We start from the raw sequence: 26,089 nt of genomic DNA on the forward strand, positions 1-26,089 counted from the left end.
ATTCTTTTAAGCCAATAAGTTTTGGGACGATTTGTTATGTAGCAACCGATATCCCAGAACATGAGGGTTGAGGTAAGGGAAATCAACCATCAACTAGATAAACTATAAAATACGCAATTTCTTTTGCAGATAATCTTTTCATTGATTCAGCACAAAGAATTGTTGAACTGTGTTTGTTTTTTTTCTTTTTGCTTAGTCATACATTCATTAGCTTTTTACTGAAGGTTCCTTCTATAAAGTCCTACCATTATGTTAGTTAACTAAGAAAGACTATTTTCCATGTCTCAGCATGTAGAGAAGTAAGAGCAGTACCTCTGTTGGCAGCAGGAAGCAATCACCCCAGAGCCCAGGAAAGACACAGACCTGGAGTGTAGAAATTCATAAGGAATAGCGTCCCTTCCCCCAGGAGTCATTTTGTCACGGAAGTATCTAAGTTGAAGAATTGGTAATTAAATTTCTGAACATGGAATTCTATTTAAAACGACTTTCAATAGAAGGTTGAAAATGCACAGGTATGAAAAATATGTTGGCCCAGGTTATAATAAAATTATATCTCTGCAACTTCTCTGAAAATCTATGCATCCATGAAAAAAAATAATTCGTGATTAATGGTACTGAAAATAAGTTGCATTTTCTTTTTTGTTTTGTTTTGTTTGAGGACAGATGGTTGCTTGTTCATTAGGCCCTAAGCTTAAATACGTAATGGGAAAATAAGAACTACAGCTTAATTGAATGGAACACCCTGCACTGAAGAATGACTACTACCACACACGAAGTATTTTATAGCATCACAGCCAATTCTCTTAATTGTTTACAACTGTTTCCAAGCAATCTGGAGGAACTGATGACTTTTTCAAAATAATCATAGTGATCGTGTATTGTGTTCCTATGGTACAGAGGACACCAGGATAAAAAAGAAGTTTCAAAATGCATTATAAACCCTCTTCTTTTTCAGTCCTCCAGATATTCCCACTTTCTCCCCTTTGCTCTTTCAGTCCTTCCAACAGCACTGAAGTTAAGTATGTATGTTAAATTTTGTTTAAAATATCTAGAGTGGTTTCTGTTTTCCTAACTGAGCAATGACTGAAACACTTGTTACCAGGAGAAGAGTTATTTGGTATAATAGTGGAGAAACCATTATCATTTGCTTCCCTTGATTCTTGGATCTACACATTGTAAGAGAGAAACAGCACCCTAACTTCACAGGTTACAGGTGATATGGTAAATAAGTCTTTTACAGGTCACTCCAGTGTTTTACAAACCTAGTTCTTCAGATGAGTATATGATAAAGCCAGTGAATTCCACATAAACACATAGCTGCTCTTCTTTTGCTATAAAATTAGTTTCTTAGTTGTATGGGATATCAAGACAGTGGCCAAGACATTCCTTACATCAACAGATGGAGTTGCTGGCAGAAGCACTGCAGTGAGGGAAAGCAATTGCATATCCAAAAGAAGTGCTATTCCAGTGAGGACAAATCACTGTCCCCTCCACGATGGAAGGGGTCCAAACCACGGCCACTAAGTAGCTTACTGGTCCCGTAGGGAACGGTGCCTTATTGAATGCTTAGCATTTGCCTATGCTACTGGCAGTTTGGACTCTCAGCAGTAGTATTTGCCAGAGCAGCCTTCATCAGGGGAAGTCCCGAGTTTGAGCTCATGTTATTCAGGCTGCCATTGTCCCTTTGTATATGATGAGCTCACTGACCAAACCCTGGGGTGGCTAGGGAAAGAGGCTGACTGACATCTGAAGGACAGCTGATCTTGTCTGTCTGATCACTCAGTGTCGCCCACGCAGTGGGTAGCCTCTGATGAGTACTCACATGGGACACCAATACCCTCATACTCTGGGCCCATTATAAGATGCCCACCCACACAGACTTCCCTCGCCAGACTTCCCTGTCACCGATCCTCCAATCTTGTTTTCTTTCCAAGTTTCTAAACAAACCAGTAGTCATTGTTATTAATCAAAGTGATCTGTCTCCCTCTCCATTTCTCCAACTACAGTGGAATTTTAGGTCTCTAGGGACTAGTACTAACTCAGAGCCAGTAACTAGTAACCCCTAAAAGGTCTGAGTATTTCACTTTTTCTAAAATAGAGTCACCCTAGTAAATGAATGCAAGTCCTTCTGAAGAAAGCTCACTGATACATTCTTTATAGTACCTCTTGCTCCAATAGTGTACAAAAGTGCTCACACTTTTTAATCTACATTATCAAAAGGGTTTAAATAGGGCTGGCCCCATGGCCAAGTGGTTAAGTTTGCGTGCTCCGCTGCGGCGGCCCAGGGTTTTACCGGTTCGGATCCTGGGCACAGACATGGCACCGCTCATCAGACCATGATGAGGCAGCATCCCACATGCCATAACTAGAAGGACCCACACTAAAATATACAACTATGTACTGGGGGCTTCAGGGAGAAGGAAAAATAAAAAAATAAATAAAATTTTAAAAAAGAAGTGTTTAAATAAAATCCACATAAATTAATATCAAAAATATAATTTTGATGACTTATTTGTCTTAGCTCAACAATTAAGTTGGGGAAAATATAGCTACACTGTCAAAAAATGAACTAATTTAATGTTGGCAAAAGAAAGAGTAACTGGAAGATTTACAGCTTAGAGTTCCAGTTACATTCTTATTAAGGGTAAGTGTATGTTGATTCTAGAAGCTTTATTATCCCTTCTTAACAGGGATTGGCACATGAAAATGTCAGATAATTGCAGGGGTTTCTGATATACAATAAACACTCATGGAGTGTCTTCTATATAGAAAACACTGTCCTCAGTTGGACTCAACATTTTACGTTATTGGGAAACAGACTTAAGCACACTGATTACATCACTTCTCACTATGGGCAGACGGTTGGCCTACCAAGGTGTTAAAAGTTCTTTAGAGGCACAAGAGGACATCTCTCAAAATAGATGAGTATTTTTCAAAATACTAGAGTCTAGGGTACCCTTTAACTTTAAATCTTTTTAGAAGTACTCTGTAGGATGGAATTTGAACTGATCATCTGGCTTTATCTCATATATTTACTATAGACTTACTATTCAAGTTAAAATTATTATGATAGCCCTTATTTAGCACCTTTAATTGATTCCTCCAATTTAATTTATTTTACCGATGTTTAACCCCATTGGTTTAGTAATTTATGCCATCTGCTTCACTAAAAATGTAGTTTCTGGTGGTTTTAGCATTTCTTAACATAAGACTTAGTAGCAGAGAATTTTAATCAAATATCAGATCAATAAATCATTAGGGAGAAATAACCGACTACAAAGAAAAAGGCAAATTTTAAAAACATTGCTTTTAAATAAAAACAACTCCATAAACAAATTAAGATATTTATCTTCAAGAAGTAATCTTCATATTATATTTGATTGTTTAATTCTGGTGTGATCAAGGAGTTTAAGATGGGAAATACCTAACTCCGTCATCCAAAAGTGGATTTTATTCACTAAAACAAGGGAACACCAGCACCTAGAAATGCTTTTGGGGTGGTAGGAATAGCTGGCATCACCCCGCTGATATTTAGGATAAAAGTAAACATCCTTATTTCCTATTCTTAAATTACAAACTCTGAGAAATATGGATAAGAGCTTTAGATGTGTAAAATGAAATCTAGTTATTCTAAAAGTTAAGTCACGAGTGACCTATTATCTTCAGTAGCATTAAAGAGCCAGGTTAAACAAAATATCAGCTTGTGCTGGATAACTCAGTCAGGCTGTGTGAATGCCACATATTTTGTCAGTTAATTTAATATAAATTTTATTATGTATTATTTATAACATTTGATGTAAATGTTAGGTTAGAGCAGTGTTTAATCAAACTGCAATATAAATATCACAAAAAGCTTTTACTTATAAAATAACTGTCTATATTTTACGTAAGACATTACATATGTCACATCAGAAATCTCTGCTTATGTTCCTTGAGTCTCAATCACTCCCATTAGATTCCACCTTTCCTTCTACTAACACTAATTTAGATAGTTGATACAGAGAGACCAGGATTAAGTAATCAAGGATAACATGTGACCCTAAGAGCCATTTGGGCAAATTACTAGAGGCTATCATCTGTTCTAGACACAAATGCCTTTTTTATCTCCTCAATCTCTTTCTTCCAGTCTTTCTCCTTCCCCTTGATTTTCGTATTCTTTACCCTTTCTTACCTTGCACTCCTCTCTTCTGTATCTCTTCTAAAATCTCTACATTACCTATTTATCTAATGTCATAATGTAGTACTATTAGCAGCATTCAGTTCTAAAAGAAGTTGTTCTCCACCAGAAAGACTATAAAACTCTCACTCAGTATGCTGTTTTTTTACCATCCGCTATGTGTACCTGTGATAGAGATATAGATGTAGATATAGAAAAGGAAGACAAAGAAAGGTAAGGAAAGTTTCTGCCTATAGGTATTCAAAATCTTAGGGAGCTGATTATGAAATAAATTGTGAAAAAGTTACGTACAAAATGATGGCATGGAGGGTGAAATAACTAAGTGTCCTTTCCTTTTTAAATAATAGGTTGTATTACTTTCTCTTACTCAACATAGCAACTGATACACTTGGTGACAGACAGGACAAGGGGTGTGTGAAAAGTCTGATGAAGAGGTGCGGTGGTATCTGGGGAGTTGTGGGGACCCTGGCGGGGGAGGGAAGGTGAAGTCTGATTATCGAAAGACAGAAAGGCCAAGCTTCAAAGAAAGTAGGTTAGACCTAAACGCGGATAAATCTCTCCACTCTAGATAAGGAAAATTTTTATCAATGGCTGAACATCTCACACACTGCAATGAGTGAGATGCTGAAAAGTCACTTTTTAAGGTCTTTATTTTATACACACGTCTCTAATATAACCTTTTGTTTCAACAATTAGCTTAATCTATAAAACATCCTAAAGAGTGTTATCTCTGTGTCAACTGAAGGATGAGCTTTTCTAAATAACCTTTCTAAAACCTCAAGAGGTCTGCTACCAAAACATTCAGTATTAAGTTAATAAAGCAGCCTCTCGAGTGCAAACTCCACACTCTTCGAAGCAGCTACATCATTAATGGATCTGAAAAGCTGCTCTGATTGTGGGATTCCTTTTCCCAGGAATCATGTACAGTTACACCAGTATACGTTTTGTTCTTATGTCAAAATAGGGTAAGACAGTAATAGGAATTCACTTTTTAGACGATTAGTAAGAAAAAACATATGTAAATGACACACACACAAAAAACCCCAAACTTTATGATTGTAATCGTGTTTTAGAAAACCAGCTCTATAAAGCATTTCAAACCAAAGCCACAGGAATCTAACAGAGGTTACTAAAGTTTTGAAGATTATTAAAATTAAAGATGACAAAAATTAATCATCTTCCTTTCCCAAATCCAAGTGGAAGTCTCACTTTCCAAAATCATATTCCATGATGAGGCATGAGTGTCCATGCAGAATACGATCATGTCCAATGCACAAATTAGCACTCATTTATTCTATATTTAAATACAATCAAATCAAACACGACAGCTAGAAAAAAAAGGTTACCTAAACTTAAGAGATACCCTTTCATATAAAAGCATCCCCTCCCCCACAAAACATGTCAAGCTATTTATAAGGAACTCCCTCTCCCCTCCATATGATTCAAAATATGAAACTGAGAAAACACTCATCATCTCAAAGACTTCATTTAAAGCAACTTGAGCTCGAAATCTAGAGTTCCTGACATTGACACTGAAATGCAGAGTTCTCACACGTTAAATTAAGTGACAAAATAAATATACGCACTTAGGCATGATCTAGTTATATTTTTGGATTCAAAACGCTACCTTTTTTTGTTTTTCTTTTAAAATAATTTAAACCTTATTTTATAAAAGTGAAACCCCTAAACATGACTACAACATGAATGCAGACTGCAATATCTCACCCTCACTCTCCGCTTTCCTCTGCTTCTTAACCAGGCAGCTCATCACCTACCTCACAGACCCAAAAACACACTTATAACACTTTCATTATTGTTTTGAATATTAGCTTTCAAGCGGAAGCTGCACACATTTATACATACTATGCCTCAGAGTTGGGGTACAGGACCTGTTTAGTTAACTTTGTGGAGATGCCAGTTTAAGCACAAAACGGACATAGACATTTAAGAACATTTTTTGATTAATGTACAAGTAGAACTTTTCTTATTTTCAGAGTTTGCCATACGAGTCTTCAACTAATTTTTCACTCCAAACGAAACCTTATAATCTTTATATACTAAACAAAAGGTTTTTGTGATCTTGAGAGCAACCTGATCAATCTAGACATAAGTTTACTAAAGCATAAAATGAGACTAGATAATAATGACCTAAGAAGAAATCTTAAAATACTTTTATCTACATAGGAAAGTACTGACTTTGGTTCTCTAATGTTTAGATAAGGAAACCATTCACAAAAGTGCTCAAATTAATACTGTATTATTAATTATAATTTCCTTTTATAGTCCACATAAAAGGAAAGATGAAAAAGAGAAAAAGCAATTTCTAAACCAACAGCAAATCAGTTCATTAAATTCCCTCTCTCACCAAAGAAGAAAGTGTGCAGAAAGACCAGGAATCAGCAATACTCCCACTTTTCAACTTTTGCACAATTAGGTATTCTGCTCCCAATTGTAACTCTATGGACAACTGCTCCACCCCATCTTGTTTACCACAATCATGTTTAGAGCCTTATTAAAACGGAAATACACATTTTTAAACATTTCAAATGTAAGTTTTAAAAAGAAAACAAAGACTAACACAGGTAACAGTTTAAAAAATATTCTCAGATACATCATCTCATTTATTCCTCTGAAGAAGGCATCAGGATTCTCATTTAATAAGGAAAGAACCTAGCTTAGAGAGGGTAGATGACATGCCCAAAGTCAGCCACAAAGGGATAAATCTGGAACCAGAAGCCCAAGCTCCTAGTTTAACAAATACATTTTCATTCACTTCTTTAATTGAAGCACCTGGTTAACAGGTCACCTTACTATTGATTCCTAATGTAAAACCACCTATGATAAATGAAAAGAAACAGAGTTGACATATTCACTGAGCATATACCTCAAAACCAAATGAAACTATTCCATTTTAACAAGCATCAAAAAAAATGCTAATGAATTTTCAGTCACTACAAAGTTGAGTGTATTTTTCAATGTTTAAAAATTTTAAAATACACCCATAGTTAGCCAAAAAAATTTTTTAACTGAACTTATTTGATATAACTACTTAAAAGATTTTAAGACAGAATGTACACTTGACAAAATAATATAATTATTAACTTCTATTACATCTTTATTTAAATGCTTATTATCTGAAGAGTAAAAAAAGCCTTGCAGTTTTAGAAGTTTCCTGTTGATTAATGAATCCTGAAATGAGCGAACTTTTTATTCATAACGCCCTCTACTGGTAGCTCAAGAGGTTCTAACACACTGATTACAGGAGGTTGGACTAGTTTATTTAAGCCTAGTCCCCCAGGGCCTGCATACAAATCCCCTGGAAAGCTTGCTAGAAATACAACTTCCTTCTTCCACAAAGTATCTACAGATCTACAGATATTGTGATTTTAATAAGTCTGGGGTAAGATCTAGAACTCTGAGTTTTCACAGGTTCCCCAACAAATAAGTGGAGAATCATTGGTTTGGTTAGTTATACCAATAGCTGACTCTCAAAGCACAGCAACTTTGTGAAAAGCTCTGAGAAGGGATTATTATGCCTGCTTTATAGACGAAGTCTAAGACTCAAGACAATTTACCCCAGGTCACAGGCTAAAAAGTAGCAGAGCCACTGACATTTTCTTATTCTTGGAGGTATGCGTCCTTAGAGGAAAGAATAACAAAATTGCACCAGCCTTAAAATTCACATTTTTATTTCTTTAGATAAAGCTGATGTAAGCAGTACATGCTATCCTTTCTCAACTCTGGCTTCACATGAGAATCACCTGGGGAGCTTGTAAAAATGCTTATGCCCAGGTCCCGCTCTCAGAGATTCAGATTTAATAGGTTTAGGATCGGGCCGAGCCACTGTTCTTTTTTCTGAAGCTCCCAGATGATGAGAATCGGCCACCAGGGCTAAGCACTCAGGCCGGTGGTGCTCGGCCTTCGTGCACAGAGTCACCTGGAGGACACAGACCGCTGGGCCCCGCCACCAGCGTTTCTGATTCAGTAGGTCTGGGAGGGTTTGAGAATTTGCATTTTCAACAAGTTCCAGGTAGTGATGATGATGCTGGTTCTGTGATCACACTTTGAGAACCACCAGTTAGGCATATTGGTTAGCAGTTCTCAAACTTGCCTAGACACATTAGAATCGCCTGGAGAAATTTTAAAACTCCTGATAGCCAGGCACACCCTTAGACCAATTACATCAGAACATCTGGGGTGGGCTAACACAGGCATCCATATGTTTAAAGCTCCTAAAATTAAAAAAGTTTCTCTACAGCAAAGGTTTATAAAACTCATTAATATGGGATACATGGTGATTTTCCAAGAGGGTAGTATAGTATACAGTATTTCCAAAGCCTTTTGGACCAGAAACATGCCTGTCAAGGCACACAATTAACAGCTCTGAATATGTGAAATACTAGCCTATAGGATAAAGTGGAAACTGCACCGAGTGGCCTAGAAGACATTCCCCGCCACCGTGGATCCAGCCTCATCTTTGCTCAAACCGTCCTCCCTCCACTACATGTCCCTATTAAAATACTGATAACTCTCTATTGCAATTATGTTTCAACGTGACTGTTTGCACTCCTTCTACAAGCTCTTTGGAGGCAGAGGCTGCATCTTATTTATCTTTGATTCCCCAGAGCCTAGTATGATGCCAAGTGCAGCTGGGGCTCAATAAACATTTGTTGAGTAACTGAACACAGATTGATACCTCTACTTTCTGTAGAAAAGGTGGTATCAAGCTTGGCTTTTCTGCAACCTAAAACGTACAACAGCTCTTACACAGCTAAAATCAGAATTGAATAGTTTTCCCTCATAGAGCTACTCTTATTTAATACTGTTTTAAATAAAAAAGGGACTATTCACATTTAGAGATGATATTTAATTTGCCTTGGGATCTGCCAAATGTTCAGTTATTATTACCAGTGGCAAAAAGCGTTGGTAATGTTTTATTCTAAGAATCATTTAGGGGCCAGCCTCATGGCCTAGGGGTTAAGTTCAGCATGCTCCACTTCAGTGGCCAGGGTTTGTAGGTTCAGATCCCAGGTGTGGACCTAGTCAGCCATGCTGTGGTGGTGACCCACATATAAAACAGAGGAGGACTGGCAACAGATGTTAGCTCATCATTAATCTTCCTCAGGGAAAAAAAGATCATTTAGCCAATTATGATCTAAAAAAAAGTACAAATGCTTTGTGCGTTTACAGTGAGATGAAGTTTCCAAAAACCTTTAAAGAGAAAAGGGAAAACAAAAACTACTGTTTTTTTTTGAAAATCCAAGTTTTTCAAATTTGGACATACTAAAATCAAATCAGTTTTGATGTTGTTTTTCAATTTATAAAGAATAGTATTCTTCTGTTAGGAAGCTGCATATCTAAGTCAGGTCAAGCAGTTTTGGTATACATCAAAAAAACGTGCAAGATTAAGTTTAGTATTCTTCTTTAGTGCCACAAAAGGACACGTTTGACTTCATGCTATAAAGGTGCTATGGTCCATTCTATAGCTTTCTGGCACTATGTTTTCTATATGCTTCACAAATATTTAAAATAATCCTATTTGTATAAGTCTCAAAGCATGATAAGACTATGTTGCTTCTCAAACTTCTTCAGTTTGTAGCACTGCGAGACTGTGTTGGAAGAAATCTATCGTGTTAACAAACACTAACACATAATTGTTTTTAAAGCGCAGTGATAAGTGACATACATTCACTCAACAAATAATTACAGAGTGTCCACTACATGCTAGGCACTGTTTCAGGAGCCACAGTTTCACAATAAAGAAAATAAAGTTCCTTGTGAAGCTTACAATCTGGTATATATCTTTCTTACAAAGGAAAAAAGTGGAAACATTCTTGTGGTACAAACTAGAAATAGAGATTCTTTGCAAAGGAGGGAGAAGAGTTAAATCTAAAAGCCGTTAGTGTCTAAAACTTGCTGGAAGACTTCCAGCAACTCTGAAAAAGCCGATAAGCCTACGAGAAAGAGAAAAGTAATAAGCTGAAACTTTAAAATGAATTAGTGTTTACCTCTGAATTCCTTCAAGAATATCCTTCACAGCTGCCATTAACTTTTGAAGATATACAAATGCTTCTTCAAATGATGCTATTTTTGAAGAAGTCAGAGCTGAATTTGAGTCTAATCTTTGAAATACATCCATGCTAAAATAGAGAAAAAGAAAAGATACTCATAGGTACACATGTATATTTATTGTAATTCAAGTATTTCTATTTCTAATGTATAACTCTTATAATGCTGATCTATTTAAATTAGAAATAAAAGATAGTGAATGTCCAGGCTACATTTCATGCAACAGATCTAAGTCAACAACTATACAGATCTAATCTAAAGTAATACTGTAAAAGCTGTGCAAATAATCTTTCATTCTAAGAGACCATAAGAGATGGAAGGGAAGTAATATTATCAATCTACATTCAGGTCAGTACATAAGTACTGACAGTACTCCAGTTTATACAAGGATAGAGGAAAAAAATTAGACATCAGATTGTTTGCTGAAAGTGGAAGTTATAAATGTTCATACACTTTACCCTGGTAATTCCAATTTCAGAAATCTACTACATATTAATAATAATTATCCACAATTGAGCAACAATTAATAACCACCTAAATGTTCAACAATATAACGTGTTAAGTAAACAGTGAATTAGCCACTTTATGAAATACCAAACAACTATTAAAATGATGTATATGCCATCTATGAAACAGAAAAGTATAGGTATACAAAATTTACTTATATAACACAATAACCACCATATAAAAAATCAAAAAAAGAATCCCCCCAAAATTCATATTCACCCAGGATCTCAGAATGGGACTTTATTTTAATAGGATCTTTTCAGATATCATTAGTTAAGTTAAAATCGGGTCATACTGGATTAGGGTGGGCACTACCCTACATGAAGATGAAGGCAGACACTGGAGTGAGACATCTACGAAGATTACTGGCAACTACTAGAAGCTGGAAATGGTCACAGGACAGATTCTCCCTCAGAACCTCCTGAAAGAACCAACCCTACAGACACCTGGATTTCAGACTTTCTAGACTCCACAACTGGGAGTGAATAAGTTTCTTTTAAACCACCTAGTTTGCGGTAATTTCTTATGGCAGCCCTAGGAAACTAACATACATGCCTAAAACAAAGCTGGGTATACAGAATAACAGTAACAATGTTAACCATTGTTACCTTTAGGTAGTAGCATTCAAGAGAATTTTCTCTCCTACTTTACAGCACTTTCAAGGTAACTTTTTTTTTAATACAATTGTGGCAAACGACACATAAAATTCACCATTTTAAAGTAGAATTCAGTGGCATTTAGTACATTCACCATGTTGTGCAACCATCACCACTACCTAGTTACAGAATATTTTCATCACTCCAAAAGGAAATCCTGTATCCATAAACAGTCACCCACCATTCCTCCCTCCCCCTCAGTTCCTGGTAACACTCATCCATTTCCTGTCTCTGCAGACTTGCCTACTATAGGTACTTCATATAAATGGAATCATACACTCTGTGACCTTCTGTGTCTGGCTTCTTTCATTTAGTACGTTTTCAACATTCATCCACGTTGTAGCATGTGTGGGTACTTCCTTTTCTTTTTATGGCTGAATAATATTCCACTTTATGGATAGGATATACCACATTTCATTTATCCATTCATCTGTTGATGGGCAGTGGATGTTTCCACTTTGGCTATGTAAATAGTGTTGCTATGAATATTCATCTATGAATTTTCGTTTGAACACTTGTGTTCAACTCTTTTGGGTATATCCTAAGAGTAGAATTGCTGGGTCATATGATGATTATATGTTTAACTTACTGAGGAACCAGGGAACTGTTTTCCAAAATGGCTGCACAATTTTACATTTCTACAAGCAATGTGTCAAAGTTCCAATCTCTCCACATTCTCACCAACATTTGTTATTTTCCCTTTCTTTAATGGCCATCTTAGTGAATATGAAGTGGTATCTCATTGTGGTTTTGATTTTCATTTCCTTGATAACTAATGACATTGAGCACTTCTTTACGTGCTTGTTGGCCAGCTGTACATCTTTGCTGGAGAAATGTCTACTCAAGTCTCTTGCCCGCTTTTTAATCAGGTTGTCTTTGTGTTGTTGAGTTCTAAAAGTTCACTGTAGATTCTGGATACTAGACCCTGATTAGATATATGATTTACAAATATTTTCTCCCATTCTGTAGGCTGTCTTTTAACTTTGCTGCAGAAAAGGTTTTAATTTTGATGGAGTCCAATTTATCTATTCTATCTCTTGCTGAGCTGTGCAGATCAGTCTGCGGTGCCAGGCAGCCCTGCCCCTATTTTATCTTTTGTTGCTTGTTTTTGGTGTCATTGTCTATGAAATCATTGCCTAACCCATGGTGAAAAAGATTTATTCCTAAGTTTTCTTTTTTTTTCTTTTCTTTTTTTTTTTTTGGAGGAAGACTATCCCTGAGCTAACATCTGCTGCCAATCCTCCACTTTTTGCTGAGGAAGACTGGCCCTGAGCTAACATCCTGCCCATCTTCCTCTACTTTATATGTGGGACGCCTACCACAGCATGGCTTGACAAGCGGTGCCATGTCCGCACCCGGGATCCGAACTGGCGAATCCCAGGCCACCGAAGCTGAATGTGCAAACTTAACCACTGCACCACTGGGCCGGCCCCTCTGTTTTCTTCTAAGAGTTTTATTGTTTCAGCTCTTTTATTTAGGTCCTTCATCCATTTTGAGTTAATTTTTGTATGTAGTATAAAGTTCAGGGTCCAACTTCATTCTTTTGCATGCAGCTATTGAGTTGTCCCAGCACCATCTATTAAAGAGACTATCTTTCTCTACTGAATGGTCTTGGCATCCTTGTCAAAATCAAGTGCCCACAGAGTAGGGGTTTATTTCTGGACTTTCAATTCCATTCCATCGATTTAGGTATCTATGTTTATGCCAGTAGCACACTGTTTTGAATCCTGTATCTTTGAAGTAAGTTGTGAAATCAGGAAGCATGAGTTCTCCAACTCTCTTATTAAGTCTTCCAACCCACAAACACTGGATTTTTCCATTTATTTAGGTCTTCTTTAATTTCCTTCAGAAATGTTTTGTAGTTCTCAGTACATAAATCTTACACCTCCTTGGTTAAATTCATTCCTAAATATTTTATTCTTTTTGATGATAATGTAACTTGAATTGTTTTATTTTTCTCTCTCTCTTTTTTTTTTTTGGTGAGGAAGATTGGCCCTGAGCTAACATCTGTGCCAATCTTCCTCCTTTTGCTTGAGGAAGACTGTCACTGAGCTAAGATCTGTGCTAATTTCCTTCTGTTTGTACGTGGGAAGCTGCCACAGCATGGCTTGATGAGCAGTGTGTAGGTCTGTGCCCAGGATCTGAACCCATGAATCCCAGGCAGCTGAAGCAGAGTGTGCAAACTTAACCACTACACTACTGGGCCGGCCCCTTTACTTCCTTTCCAGACTGTTCACTGCTAACATATAGAAATACAACTGGTTTTGTGCATTTATTTTTAAAATAAAAACCATAAACTTATTTTATTTAAAAAATATTTATCTCTAAAAAATTTTTATACATTTAAAGCCTAATCATATAAAATTTTAAAAATACAGAAATGTAGAAAGAAGAAAATATGTAATGTCCATAGTATACAAGCAGAGATAAGCATTATTAATATCCATGGGTGCTTCCTTTGTCTTTTTCCAGGTATATACGTGTTTAGTGTGTGTGTGTGTGTGTGTGTGTGAAAGAGGGGAGGAGGCAGAGAGGCCGGGAGACAGAATTAACGAAATAGGAAAACAAACTCTTCCGGGAGAGCCATCAGTAAATCAAAACTCTACATACGAGACACTTATTCCAAAAAATTCCATTATAATTGTTATACAGACTTATATACTTGAGGTAAAAGAATCAGGGCACTAAAAGGCCCTCCACCAGGATTTATCCTAAATGGCAGAATGTGGGAGAAATGGGGAGGAGATGAGGACAAGAATAGCCACATCAGTCACAGGACAGACTGGCAGAAACAATCATCTACTGCATGTACTATATTTCAAAACATTAAAAATATTTAGCTTCAAGTGAGATTTAAAAGTTTACCATTACTTAATCTCTGAATAAGCATTTGGGTCAGCTGATTAGAGCCAAAGCAAGAGAAAACTCTTACCTAGCCGCTTTTGTTCTGAGTCAGCCATTTGTAATACGTAATCTAAATCCTTAGATAAAACTGTGGTACAACTTTAAATGCCATATTACTATCTAGCTAGGATGGAGAGGGTAAGTTAAACATTCTTCAGTAAAGAAGATAGCATGAAGTAGAAAAAAACTTGAAAAATATATATGGTATCTAAAAACTGTCCGAAGTCCAAAACTCTTGGAATTTTAGAATATGTAGGGAACTTAAAAATCACCTACTTCTATTTTCTGATTTCAGACGAACAAACTGAGTTTCAGAAAGATTAGATGATTTTCCCAAAGTTATTGTCTTTATATCCCATAGGAACTGTGGTGTGCACATTTTGTAAGGAGCAAACTTTTTTGTTCATGTAATTTTTTATATAAAATAGAATAAAGAATATGCAAAAGTAGATCAAATTAATATGAATTTTTATACATTACATTTACTTTATTATAAAGTCAAAGATTAAGAATAATGAGATTGTTTTGAATGTAAACATTTCAAATCAGACATGGATTACAGTTGCAATCTAATGTCAGACATTCAATTCTAGATTATTAAATAAATTATTAAATTGGTTATAAGTTGTCAATTTATAAAAAATATCAGTCTATAGATAGTCAAAACCAATTTCTTTTTTATTTTGCCTTCACAGTATTAATGAAATTCTGAGCCATAGAAAATAGCAATGGCAAGAGGTAAGACATTATGTTTAATTAAAGTTCCCATTGCGAAAACAACATACATGTTTAAAAAAATGTCTCAGAAGCTTGAATGAGAAATAGCAGGAAAGATTTCTTTCCAACTTGAATCAATAGGATCTAACCCTTATCCAAATTCCTTATGAATAGAAAAGATACAAAAAAACCTGAGCTGGAGTGCCATAAGTTCTCAACTATCTACTGAAGCACAATAAGAACACAGGGCAGGAAGATGGCATTTACAGCTGTGCGTAACTGCTCCAGTAGTTTGATATGAGTAAATGCACCCAGGGCCTACCAGACCTTCAAATGAGTATCGCAACAGTAAAGACCCAAGCATGAATATGTGGAAAAGTTCTACATGACTCTGGTCCACAATCAGGCATGAGAAACAATAAAGGAGGCTGATAAAGTAGACTGATAAAGCAATACAAGCATTTTTCACTTACTGAAATACTATAAGGTAAAGTCTATTATCCAGATATTACCCAAACTCTGTAAAATCGAACAGAAACGTATGTATATTATAGGTCAGCTCTAAGTTACATAAATTACTCAAATGTTTTCTAAATGAAAAGATTAAAATATCTTAGATATGGTTTTAATCTATTTTATTTTAAATGAAAGGATTAAAATATCTTAGATATGGTTTTAATCTATTTTATTTTGAAAGTAATAATCTCGGCCTAGCATACGTGGCAACTTCTGCTAACAAGAATATCTGATTAGCCAAAACATTAAAAATACATTAAGACTGAAAAAAACAGACAAAACCTTTATCTTACATGAAAATACAAATTTTTAAATATTTCCTTAGCTCACATAGGTACAGTTTTTTCTTATACTAGTATGAGACTATAATTTGTTTGAAAAAAAGATTTTAATTGTAGCCAAGGACTAAAAATGGGCCACAAATCTAAAGTGTTGTATAACAGATGATTGATTGAGAATAGATGTTTAAGTGGAGTGCTAATATTACTTTGCTGCTCTTGTGAACATCTAGAACAGAGAGATAATCTTTATCCAAAACAAGTCACACTGCGCCCTTGAACCAAAATCATACTATAAAGTGTATAATATGATTGGCAAATTAATTATATAAAGATTATGGGCCTGGGGAAAACTATGGGAGGGAGTGTTGGCCTACTTTAAAATCAGCTGTTTTAAAATCATTTTTTAAGTTACACTAGCAGCAGCCCATTTAAAGAACTACTCACAAATGGTCACTACCTTTTCATTTTACCAAGACCAGAGTACTTCATTTGTGTGAAGGTAATAAAAGCATTTCTTCCTTTTAAATAAAAGTATTTCTCTTCCTTTTTAAAAAATCTTACATGAATTTTCCCTAATCTGGACTGACCTTTTCTTAAATTATTTTAAATTTTATTAAGGCTTTGTATCCTGCTAATTTGTTTAGCCAATCTAGGTGACTATTCACTTGTTTTGACATAAAGGCAATTCTTCTCATCAAGATTTCACATGTGAATCACCCGGAGATTTTTTTAATGCATGATCTCAGCTTCACCTCAGTCCTACTGAATCAGAATTCCTAGGGACAGAGTCTAGGCATATATATTTTTAAAACTCTCCAGGTAATTCTGATTTGCACCCCTATTTAAGCATCACTGTCCCTAAGGTACCAATTTGACAAAAAGCCCTCAATAAGACAATCTAGTACATTAAACTCACAACCCAACTATTCACCGAACCAACTGTTCAATGAATAACAGTATTGAGGGAAAACCCAAAAACTCAAAAAATTCTTAGAAATTTGGTACCTGTTCTGATATATTGTAATCCAAACATTCTCTAGGATAGACCAGATTTCTTGATGCCTGTTGGGTTGGGGAAGAGGAGAACCTGGGAAAATGGTGATTTCCTGGTTATTAAACTTCATCAAAGAAGAATCTTCTTTCTTTTCACCCACTGTATTTTCTGAAGGATCTTGCTTAAGTTTTGCCTTGACCTGGGGAAATAAGAATTACATAATATGCAGCTAGTCCTTCACTAGTAAGTGAGAGAAACAGAACGTCAATTGTACTTACAAATGTTCTAGCTTTCCAGGAAGTGCTGACTATTCTTTGTCCTTGATTATGTACAGAATATTCCCAGAAAAGCCTCAGAGCTAGAAAAAATATTATCCTTTTCCATTTATATCAAATGATATTTCCAATCTACTAATTATAGTGACCTTTCTTAGCTAACATGTTAGTATCAATTTAAGAACACTGTTCGGACACTTCTACACATATGGCATTGAACTAGATAGAGGACAGCTAGGGTACAATGATAAGTAGGTGTAATCAAGCCTCAGCACCTTACAATCTAGTAAAAAGAATGAGACTGCAAAGGGTGTGAAAAAAAGAAAAATCAGGATAGAATGTAAACCTTACGCTATGGGCAATGGTGAAACACTGACGGTTTCTAATTCAGGAAGTGATACCCTCAGAACTGCACTCTAAGACACACTGGATCAAAACATGCCTCAAAATACTCTGGAAATTTTTTAAAACATGCAGACAACAGCAGGTAAAGGATATTTTCATTCTAACTTATTCTAACGTACTAAAGGCATTAAGCAAATACTAAGTGAATTGAATGGAGAGTAAACAGTTATTATTATAAGTTATAAAACACACATCCTCTTATGGAAGCCGTGTCACAGCAGTGCTGGGATTTTATATTATTTCATTTATGGATGGAAGAAAGCTGTGCAGTGTTGTTTGATTGCTCATTTTCCAGTGCTCCAGACCATGTCTGCTAAATACATTTTTAGAAGGTATGTGATTAGCTACTCTAAACAGCATGCCAAAGCTATCTTACCTCTGTAAATGTTTGGAGCAGTTTGCTTACTTGAGCAAAGGCCTGTGGAAGAACACCATCATAATGCGACCTTGTGCTGAAAGCATGTAACAAACTCTTAGAATCCTGAAGCAGGAATTTCACTGTTGTAAAATCCACTGCACTGTTAGCTGGAAACAGAAAATTAAGAAGGAAAAAACACGTAAGAATGAGTATACAACACAAAAACATCTTTGGAAAACCAATCTAATATTAATTGTGGAAGTTAAGAAGAGTACGCATTCACACCTACATGACACTCCTAACTGATCGCTCTGGTGTAAAAAGCAACAATTAAACAGGCTTTGTTGGAGATAAATTCTTGGAGTTGCTTCTCGTATTGTGTATTCAGATTCCAGGAGTTCCCTAAACACGGTCAACTTCACAGTAAAAGTTAAGTGAGAGAACATTATGCTCTTCAGAAAAGAGAGAGAATCACCAAATAAGTTAAACAACAGATTTTGAATTCTGAGGTTGTTTCATACACAAATTACTGTGGAGGCATTGGAAGAGTCACATTTCGGTGGCAGGCGTGTAAGTTCTATGTGGTACCTCTCAATCAACTCAGTTATCACGTTGAGATTTACCTTCAAATTCCATTACATGAAATGTAATACTAGGTTTATTGAAAATAATGTGTGCTCTCTCTCTGCACAACACAACTTCAGCAAAAAATAAACAATTTGGGTAAAAGTGAGCTGTGGGCAAAAGAAGCTGGCAGAATTTTTGTCCCCTGTAAATTAGTAAAGTGAGTTAATCTACAAATAATAATTAAATGGTATAACAATTTTCTCTCAAGAAACTAAAATTACTTACATTAAATTCTCAAACCAATTAGAGGTTAGTGGCAATAATTTCAAAGATTTAAAAAGTTAAGAACAATGAAGATAAGTAACTTTCTAATGTCACCAAAACTCAGAACAGAAAAAATTATTTCCATTACTAAGATAGAATGCTACATAGTTTTCAAAGGCATTTAGAATAACCATGCTGCAATGTGTTTGTTTTGTTTTCTTTTAATCTTCATCGTTTCAGAGACTCTGTTATATTCTGAAACACCAGCATAGTTTTTTTACTGGAACTGTGAGGTAAAGTAACAGAGTTCCTCTGTTTTTCTTTTTTTTCTTTTTGAGGAAGATCAGCCCTGAGCTAACATCTGCCAATCCTCTTTTTGCTGAGGAAGACTGGCCCTGAGCTAACATCCATGCCCATCCTTCTCTACGTTCTATGTGGGACGCCCACACCAGCATGGCTTGGCAAGCGGTGCCACGTCTGCACCCAGGATCCGAACCAGCGAACCCCGGGCCACCAAAGCAGAACGTGCACACTTAACTGCTGCACCACCAGGCTGGCCCCCAGAGTTCCTCTGTATCACTTACACAAGAAGCATTTGCTTACGAAATACTGAAAGATGAAATGAAAATAAAAAGATTTTAATAATTAATTATACAACATTCAGAAATTTTAATCTAATCTGATGGTTATAGCCAAGCTTCTGGCTTCTCCTTTATCAAACAAACACTATTATTTCCTTACAAAACACTCTTAGTTGGGGGCTGGCCCAGTGGCACAGCAGTTAAGTTCGCACATTCTGCTTCTTGGCGGCCAGGGGTTCGCCGGTTCAGATCCCGGGTGCGGACAGGGCACTGCTTGGAAAGCCATGCTGTGGCAGGTGTCCCACAAATAAAGTAGAGGATGATGGGCACAGATGTTAGCTCAGGGACAGGCTTCCTCAGTAAAAAGAGGAGGACTGGCAGTAGTTAGCTCAGGGCTAATCTTCCTCAAAAAAACCCCACATTTTTAGTTATTTTTTAAATCAATGAGTTTAAATTCCTGTGGGAAAAGAGAGATGAGAGATGCCACACATAGGACAGCATGTAGACTAGATGAATCCAGTAAGTCTCCTGAGGAGGAGAAACTGGACACAACTTCTTTTAAGGGTGCTTCTCCAAGGCAGTCAGTGTTCACTAGGGCTTACATTCTTGAATCAATCATTTGATTTCTGTCATACAAAAATCCTTTACTAAGATTTGGGCAAAAGGGAAATAACAAACATAAATTCAGTACTTAGACATAACATAAAGAAATCTACACAGTTTAAACAGTTTAATGCTTAAATAGGTCAATAATTATTTAGATTAAAGTAAATATAGATAACAAAGCCAGAAAAAACTACTAGTCATTTTCCATACAATTTTCTATGAATGGATCTAAGGATATGAGTTTGCTATACTGAAGTTAAACACATACGAATAACTCAACAGCTGAGGATACTATTAAAAGATATTAAACAAAATCATAAACTGTGATTTTTCCAATTCAAAATTATTTTAGAGCAGAACGCACTTTTATACTTCTATTATGTATTCTTCACAAGTCAGTAAACATTAGGCATCAGATTCTTCTAAACCAAGGATCAATAAATTACACACACAATGATTCCAAAAATGACTTTTTAGCAGAAGCAACAGTCACCATCTTTTCACTTCTCTCCCTACTGCCAGTTAGAGCTGCTGCCCACTACCTCTGAGCTGCGTGCAAGAGCGAAACACGGCCCACCGCTGGAAAACAGACAGACGGAAGATGGCAACTAGATACCCTCCGTTTGAAACTAAATCTCGTTCAAGATCATACACAGTTTATGGATTTTCTCTTTTGAGAGAATCAACTAAATTATGCCCCTAGTAAAAGATATGAAAAATGTTTCTATATATCTTGTAAAACTGCTTTGAAGACATGTCCAGTAGGTTGTTCCATGTCCCTTAAATAATAATACCCCTAATAAATAAGTTCCATAGTTAAAGACAATGCCTGGAAAGTATCTTTATTTTAAAAATTGGTAACTTTTAAAAAGAGACATTCATGCAACACCTACCACGTATAAGTCATAAGTCGCTAATTAGGAGCTTTAAATCCCCTGGAGGAATTTTTAAAGATATAAAAATTTTCAAAGGGTTTACACTTCAGGGGAAAGAGAGAGACAACTGGTATACCTACTATAGAATATTTTTTTCCTTTTGTTTTGTCTTAGCTTCCAGGAAGCTTAGTGTTCAAATCTGTATTCAAGTGATGCAATAATTGTTTGCATATATTTTAGGGTAAAGCTATCTTTCTGATTCTTTATTACCTGGCTCCTGTGCCTTTAAACCTAACTTAAACCCTCTTGTCATCAGATTGTTATTTAATAACCCTCATACTCACAGTTACTTTTTAAAAGTTGACAGGATATAAGTAATAAATAAAGTAATACATAGAATAGATCACTTCATGTTAGAAGTTCAAAAAAAATCAAGAACCAACTGAACATCCTAGTAATGGTTACACTTTGCTTTTTATTTGTTTGTTTTTTGAGGAAGATTAGCCCTGAGCTAACATCTGCTGCCAATCCTCCTCTTTTTGCTGAGGAAGACTGGCCCTGAGCTAAGATCTGTGTCCATCTTCCTCCACTTTACATGTGGGATGCCTGCCACAGCATGGCCTGCCAAGCGGTGCCATGTCCGCACCCGGGATCTGAACCGGCACCTTGGATCTGAACTGGCAAAGCCCGGGCGGCCAAAGTGGAACTTGTGAACTTAACCACTGCGCCACGCCACGGGGCCGGCCCCTACACTTTGCTTTTTAAAGGTACAGCAATACATATCTGTTTGACTCTGGATAAATCACTTACCCTCTCAGGGCTAGTTTTCTTCATCATACAACAACGGGCTTTAATAACATTAGATCAGTGCTTTTCACATCTTTTTCTTCTTAGCAGAGAAACTTTCTTTTTCAAATCTTACATGGAATTTCCAAATATAAACAGATAAAAGGAAGCTGCGTGACTAAAGTCGGAGTTGAGGGCCAGAGGCCACTTACCAGGCTCCCCATCCACCAACCTTTCCTCCTCCAGTCTGTGGCAACTCCAGAGGCACTGCAAGAGGTTCTGTACAACGTACTTTAAAAGCCACCAACTAAGTGCTGGAATATAGTCTTTTGTGGTTCTAAAATTCACCATGCACCACAGCCAAAGCTTTCCTATTCCTTACCCCTACAGTTTAGATAGAAACCTTGATACATTATTTTTAAAATTAGTACATGAAATGTGGTCAGAGTTTGCATGTTAAACCCAATGAGAAATTTAAAAAATCTAAATAATTCTATTTGTATATCTGAATAAACTGTAAAATATGGTTTAAAAAGTTTTAAACATTATTAAAAATTATATATTCACAACATCCAGTAACATCAACAATGATACCATTAAGAGTCATAAGCTCTATGAACGAGATCCATTCAACCAGCTGCCACAAATTCCTATTAGAAATTAGAAGTATAAATGAATACTTAAGAACTAAATGACAAATTTTTTTATTAGTTCATCTTCACATCCCATGGAATATATCTCCTAGTCTCACTTTAACACAACACTGTTAAATGCAAAATAAAAGATTCATACCTTTATAGAGATTTTCATATAGGCTCTCAATGGTTAAAAGCAAGTTCTTTTCCATAACTAATCCAAATACAGCCAACCAATGTTTTCTAAAGCACTGTAATAAGTGTATTAGAGTCCATGGTGGTTTCAAGTACAGCATCTAAAAGGTATTTAGAAAAAATTAGCATCTATTGATTTATTTATTATTCCAATTATTAAAAAGTACCTATTCAGGAATTCCTACATACATTTTTGGGCAAAATATAGTTAAATTCTTTTTAAACTAAAAGATATTTTATTAAAGCCAATCATAATCTTAAAGGCTAATTCCATTGCAAATTGCTTTTGTAAAATTCATATTTGTATTAGTCCTTATAGTTTCAGAAACTATATGTGCGAAAAGCAAGCACAGTTCTAACTGGAAAAAGCATAGTTTTAACCAGCAAATGGCATCAATCTACTTTTCAACACAGTCATTTCTTTGAGGAAATCAGTCTAATTATTTCATATAACTGGAAAAAATCTATACAGAAAAAAGTGGTCAACTATGCTTGACACTTGCTACACTCTTGCAAAGACATGTATAAAAAGAGATTGATCACTTAGCACCACAAGATGTCAGCACGGCCTTTTTTGAAGCATTCACATGCAATGATTTTCCTAGACTCTATTATGAAATATCCAATTTAAGTCAACCCTCCTAGAAGCATCTGATCATTCTTCATCTTGGTTCAAGACTTGATAATAATCAAGCAGCAAACATATCATACTGGCAAACATTAGCATCTCAGTGAGTATCTGGAATAGATACAATCTATAGTTGATGGGGAATAATGTTTCTCCCAGCTATAAATGTCAACAGCAAACAAACCTTAAACTAAACTAAAAAGGCCACTATAGCCAAATGCTGTGTTTTACTGATTGCAGAAAAGATGTGAGTCTAAAGAAAATTCAAGATATCTTGCTAATAAGATCAAATTTATACTCTGATTCTCATATTTACATGACATAAGCCAAAATATATACTTCTTTGTCTGAATACATATTGCTAGGGGAATTCCCTATACAAGACATTTTGACTCACATATGAGAGAAATTTTTCTGAATTCAACTTAAGCTCCCTGAGGCAAGGTGTTTGACACTAGTAGATTCACAATAAATATTTGTTCACTGAAAAAATGAATAAAATATAGTCCTGGTCTTTAGGAAATGTCCATCAATTTTCAAAAAGTTTTTTCAAAAACTTCCAGAAAAAACATAATATGATATAGATTAGCACAATGAAGCTTACACATTTTATACAAGAAATATTTCTTAAAATAAGGTAACAAATCTTTAGCAATAAAAGAGAAATTTCCAACTATTAGGGTTGAAATAATCACCTCCATCCAAAGGTTTCCAAAAGCAATTTTCATTTCTGTTTCTAATATTGAAGATAAAGCTGTTCCAAGAGATTTTTCAAGGTCAGATATGATGCTTTCAAGCAGAATGAGTAGTCCAGAATTTGTAGATTCTTCCTCACAGCTCTCTTCCAAAGGTGCTGCTTCTTTAAAACAAACAGTTACAGGCTTTATTTAGGACACGGATAGTAAACATTTCACATATACAGTTAGTATTAAGCCATAATTAATAAATATTTTATGTATATAATTAGTATTTGAATTACTTGGAAAACAAACCAATACTTTCTTTAGAAACATGTATCTCTAGTATACTTGTTGTTTTAGATGCAAGATAAATATACTATGTTAGCCAATGCTTTATCTTTTTGACAAAAGGCAACTAAATATTTTTACTAAAATAGAAATTTAAGAAATGAGTGTGATATTTTAACTACAATTTTATTTTTATTTTCCAAAAAAGGAAAAATTCAAAAAATGCTTTACATTTATAATAGAAAACCAAGAACTATGGATCAAAATGTTTCCTTCCAAAAAATAGGATATTTTTCCAATTGCAGCTCACATCAAGAAGGACCAAATATGTTATGAAAGGACCAAAATCTCTGGCTTAACTGCCTTTACGCCCTCTCCTTTTAAAATGAGCTTTTATTATTTTAATTAATATCATTTCATTAACATTTCTATTTTGATACCTGAAAAGAACTGCAATTTCTTTATTGGAAAATTCAAACTATTAAGTGGTTTATCTCTAGAAAGACAAACTAAGGATTTAAAATGACAGTAATATAATGGGCAAACTGAAAGTATGTTACCCCTGAAAAACCATACACTGGAATATCCTGTTACCTCTAATAAATGCCATTTTGAATATTATGACAAAAGAAATTTTATTACCAAAGAGGTCAAAAAAGTAGCATGGGTACATATGAATTTTTCTATTCATATGTAAAAGGTACATACAATATTAGAGATTTCAATAATTACATTCCCCACAGAGGAAAAAGGTGGGATGTATTTTTAAATTATGTCAGATTTAATATAATATGCCATCAAATAACAAGCTATAGAACAGATTATTCTGGTCAAGAAAAAGAGATTAAACAACAGTATGGCCTTTAGCTTTTTTAAGTATTAGTGTAAAATTTAAAAAAATTATTACTAGAGTCCCTCAAGTTTCTCTATTACTGAGTTTTTACTGTATTAATGAAAGGTTATGAATATAAGGCTAATTGTAGAAAGAAACAAAAAAATTCTCTCCACCTCAAATGAATATTTCCTGTAGCTACTATTAATTTAAAAGCCATACTCTTCAAGGTACAAAATAGCATGCATACAGTGATTATAAATATGTAAAAATGTGAGTGTGCAGACAAAAATTCAAATTAATTTGTAAAAGTGTATTTAGAAGGCAATAATGTTAATTATGTTTTCTTTTGGATTACCATTATAACATTCATTTATTTCTACCGTTTATGTGCCAGCAAATATTGCAAACAATGTTATTTTAAATGTACAAGATGAAAATTTACTATTAATTCCAATTGTTATCAATAATCTTAGGATATAAAATAAGATATATTTCTAATTATTTGTAGTAAGAATACTACCTGCTTTCAATTGTTGCTTAGATATACAAGGCTGATGACATACATCTGTGTTCAGAGATAAGTTTAATAACTCTGCACTCAATTCTTCTTTACTGAGTGACTTCACACCACTTATTAGGCCTTTGTTTCTTAAATTTCTATCATCCCTAAGGTTGAGGTTAGGAGGAAAAAATATTTTATTTTTTGTAAGATAAATCACACAGCAACTCAAAATACATGGGATCTAATCAGAGGTTGGTGATTCTCAGCATACATATTAACAAAGGATAGCAATTTCTTTTTAAACAGAAAAGGTAAAGGAATTAACACATAGCAGAGGCACATCATATGAGTTTTTGAGGATAATAATAATTATTATATATCAAAAGTTTTCCTTGTACCAGGCACTGTTCTAAGCACTTTACACATATCAATCCATTTAATTCTCACAACAAACCTCCTAGGTGGGAGTGGTACTAATCTTATCGCCATTTCACAGATGAGAACCTGAGGTGTAAAAAGTTTAAGTAACTTGTCCAAAGTTATACCTGGTACGTGGAAGCCAGATTTGAACATACGAATACGATCATCCAAAAAGAAATAAATAGAGAGCCACGGTAAGAGAAATAATTTACACAGGGCAGGCAATTACAAATTTAGTCTGAGGGAGCATAAGACAAACGGTGTAAATTTGCTATTTGCAGAAAGAAGTCAGTATAATTAGAGCATAGTGCAGGAGACCAGTTTACGTGGCTAGAGAGAAAGGCAAGGACATTAACAAATGCAAAGAC

At 35.2% G+C, this 26,089-nt stretch overlaps 1 protein-coding gene across 6 annotated transcripts in view; it reads right to left on the reverse strand.

The window, feature by feature from the left end:
* SWT1 (SWT1 RNA endoribonuclease homolog) overlaps positions 1 to 26,089 on the reverse strand; it is a 100,339-nt gene that overhangs the window by 35,734 nt on the left and 38,516 nt on the right. For all 6 annotated transcript variants that reach the window (XR_006519667.2, XR_011498099.1, XM_014850307.3 and 3 more), the window contains 6 exons: positions 25,320 to 25,465; positions 23,692 to 23,855; positions 22,331 to 22,469; positions 17,878 to 18,026; positions 16,833 to 17,020; positions 10,186 to 10,317 (listed from right to left, as the gene is read on the reverse strand). Coding sequence is in view for 4 of the 6 variants with exons in the window: in XM_014850307.3 (XP_014705793.1) it covers positions 10,186 to 10,317; positions 16,833 to 17,020; positions 17,878 to 18,026; positions 22,331 to 22,469; positions 23,692 to 23,855; positions 25,320 to 25,465 (918 nt within the window). In the remaining 2 variants the exon portion in view is untranslated. The remainder of the gene's footprint in view (positions 1 to 10,185; positions 10,318 to 16,832; positions 17,021 to 17,877; positions 18,027 to 22,330; positions 22,470 to 23,691; positions 23,856 to 25,319; positions 25,466 to 26,089) is intronic.

The sequence above is a fragment of the Equus asinus genome, chromosome 25 (assembly GCF_041296235.1).
Source record: "Equus asinus isolate D_3611 breed Donkey chromosome 25, EquAss-T2T_v2, whole genome shotgun sequence".
Taxonomy (NCBI): Eukaryota; Metazoa; Chordata; class Mammalia; order Perissodactyla; family Equidae; genus Equus; species Equus asinus.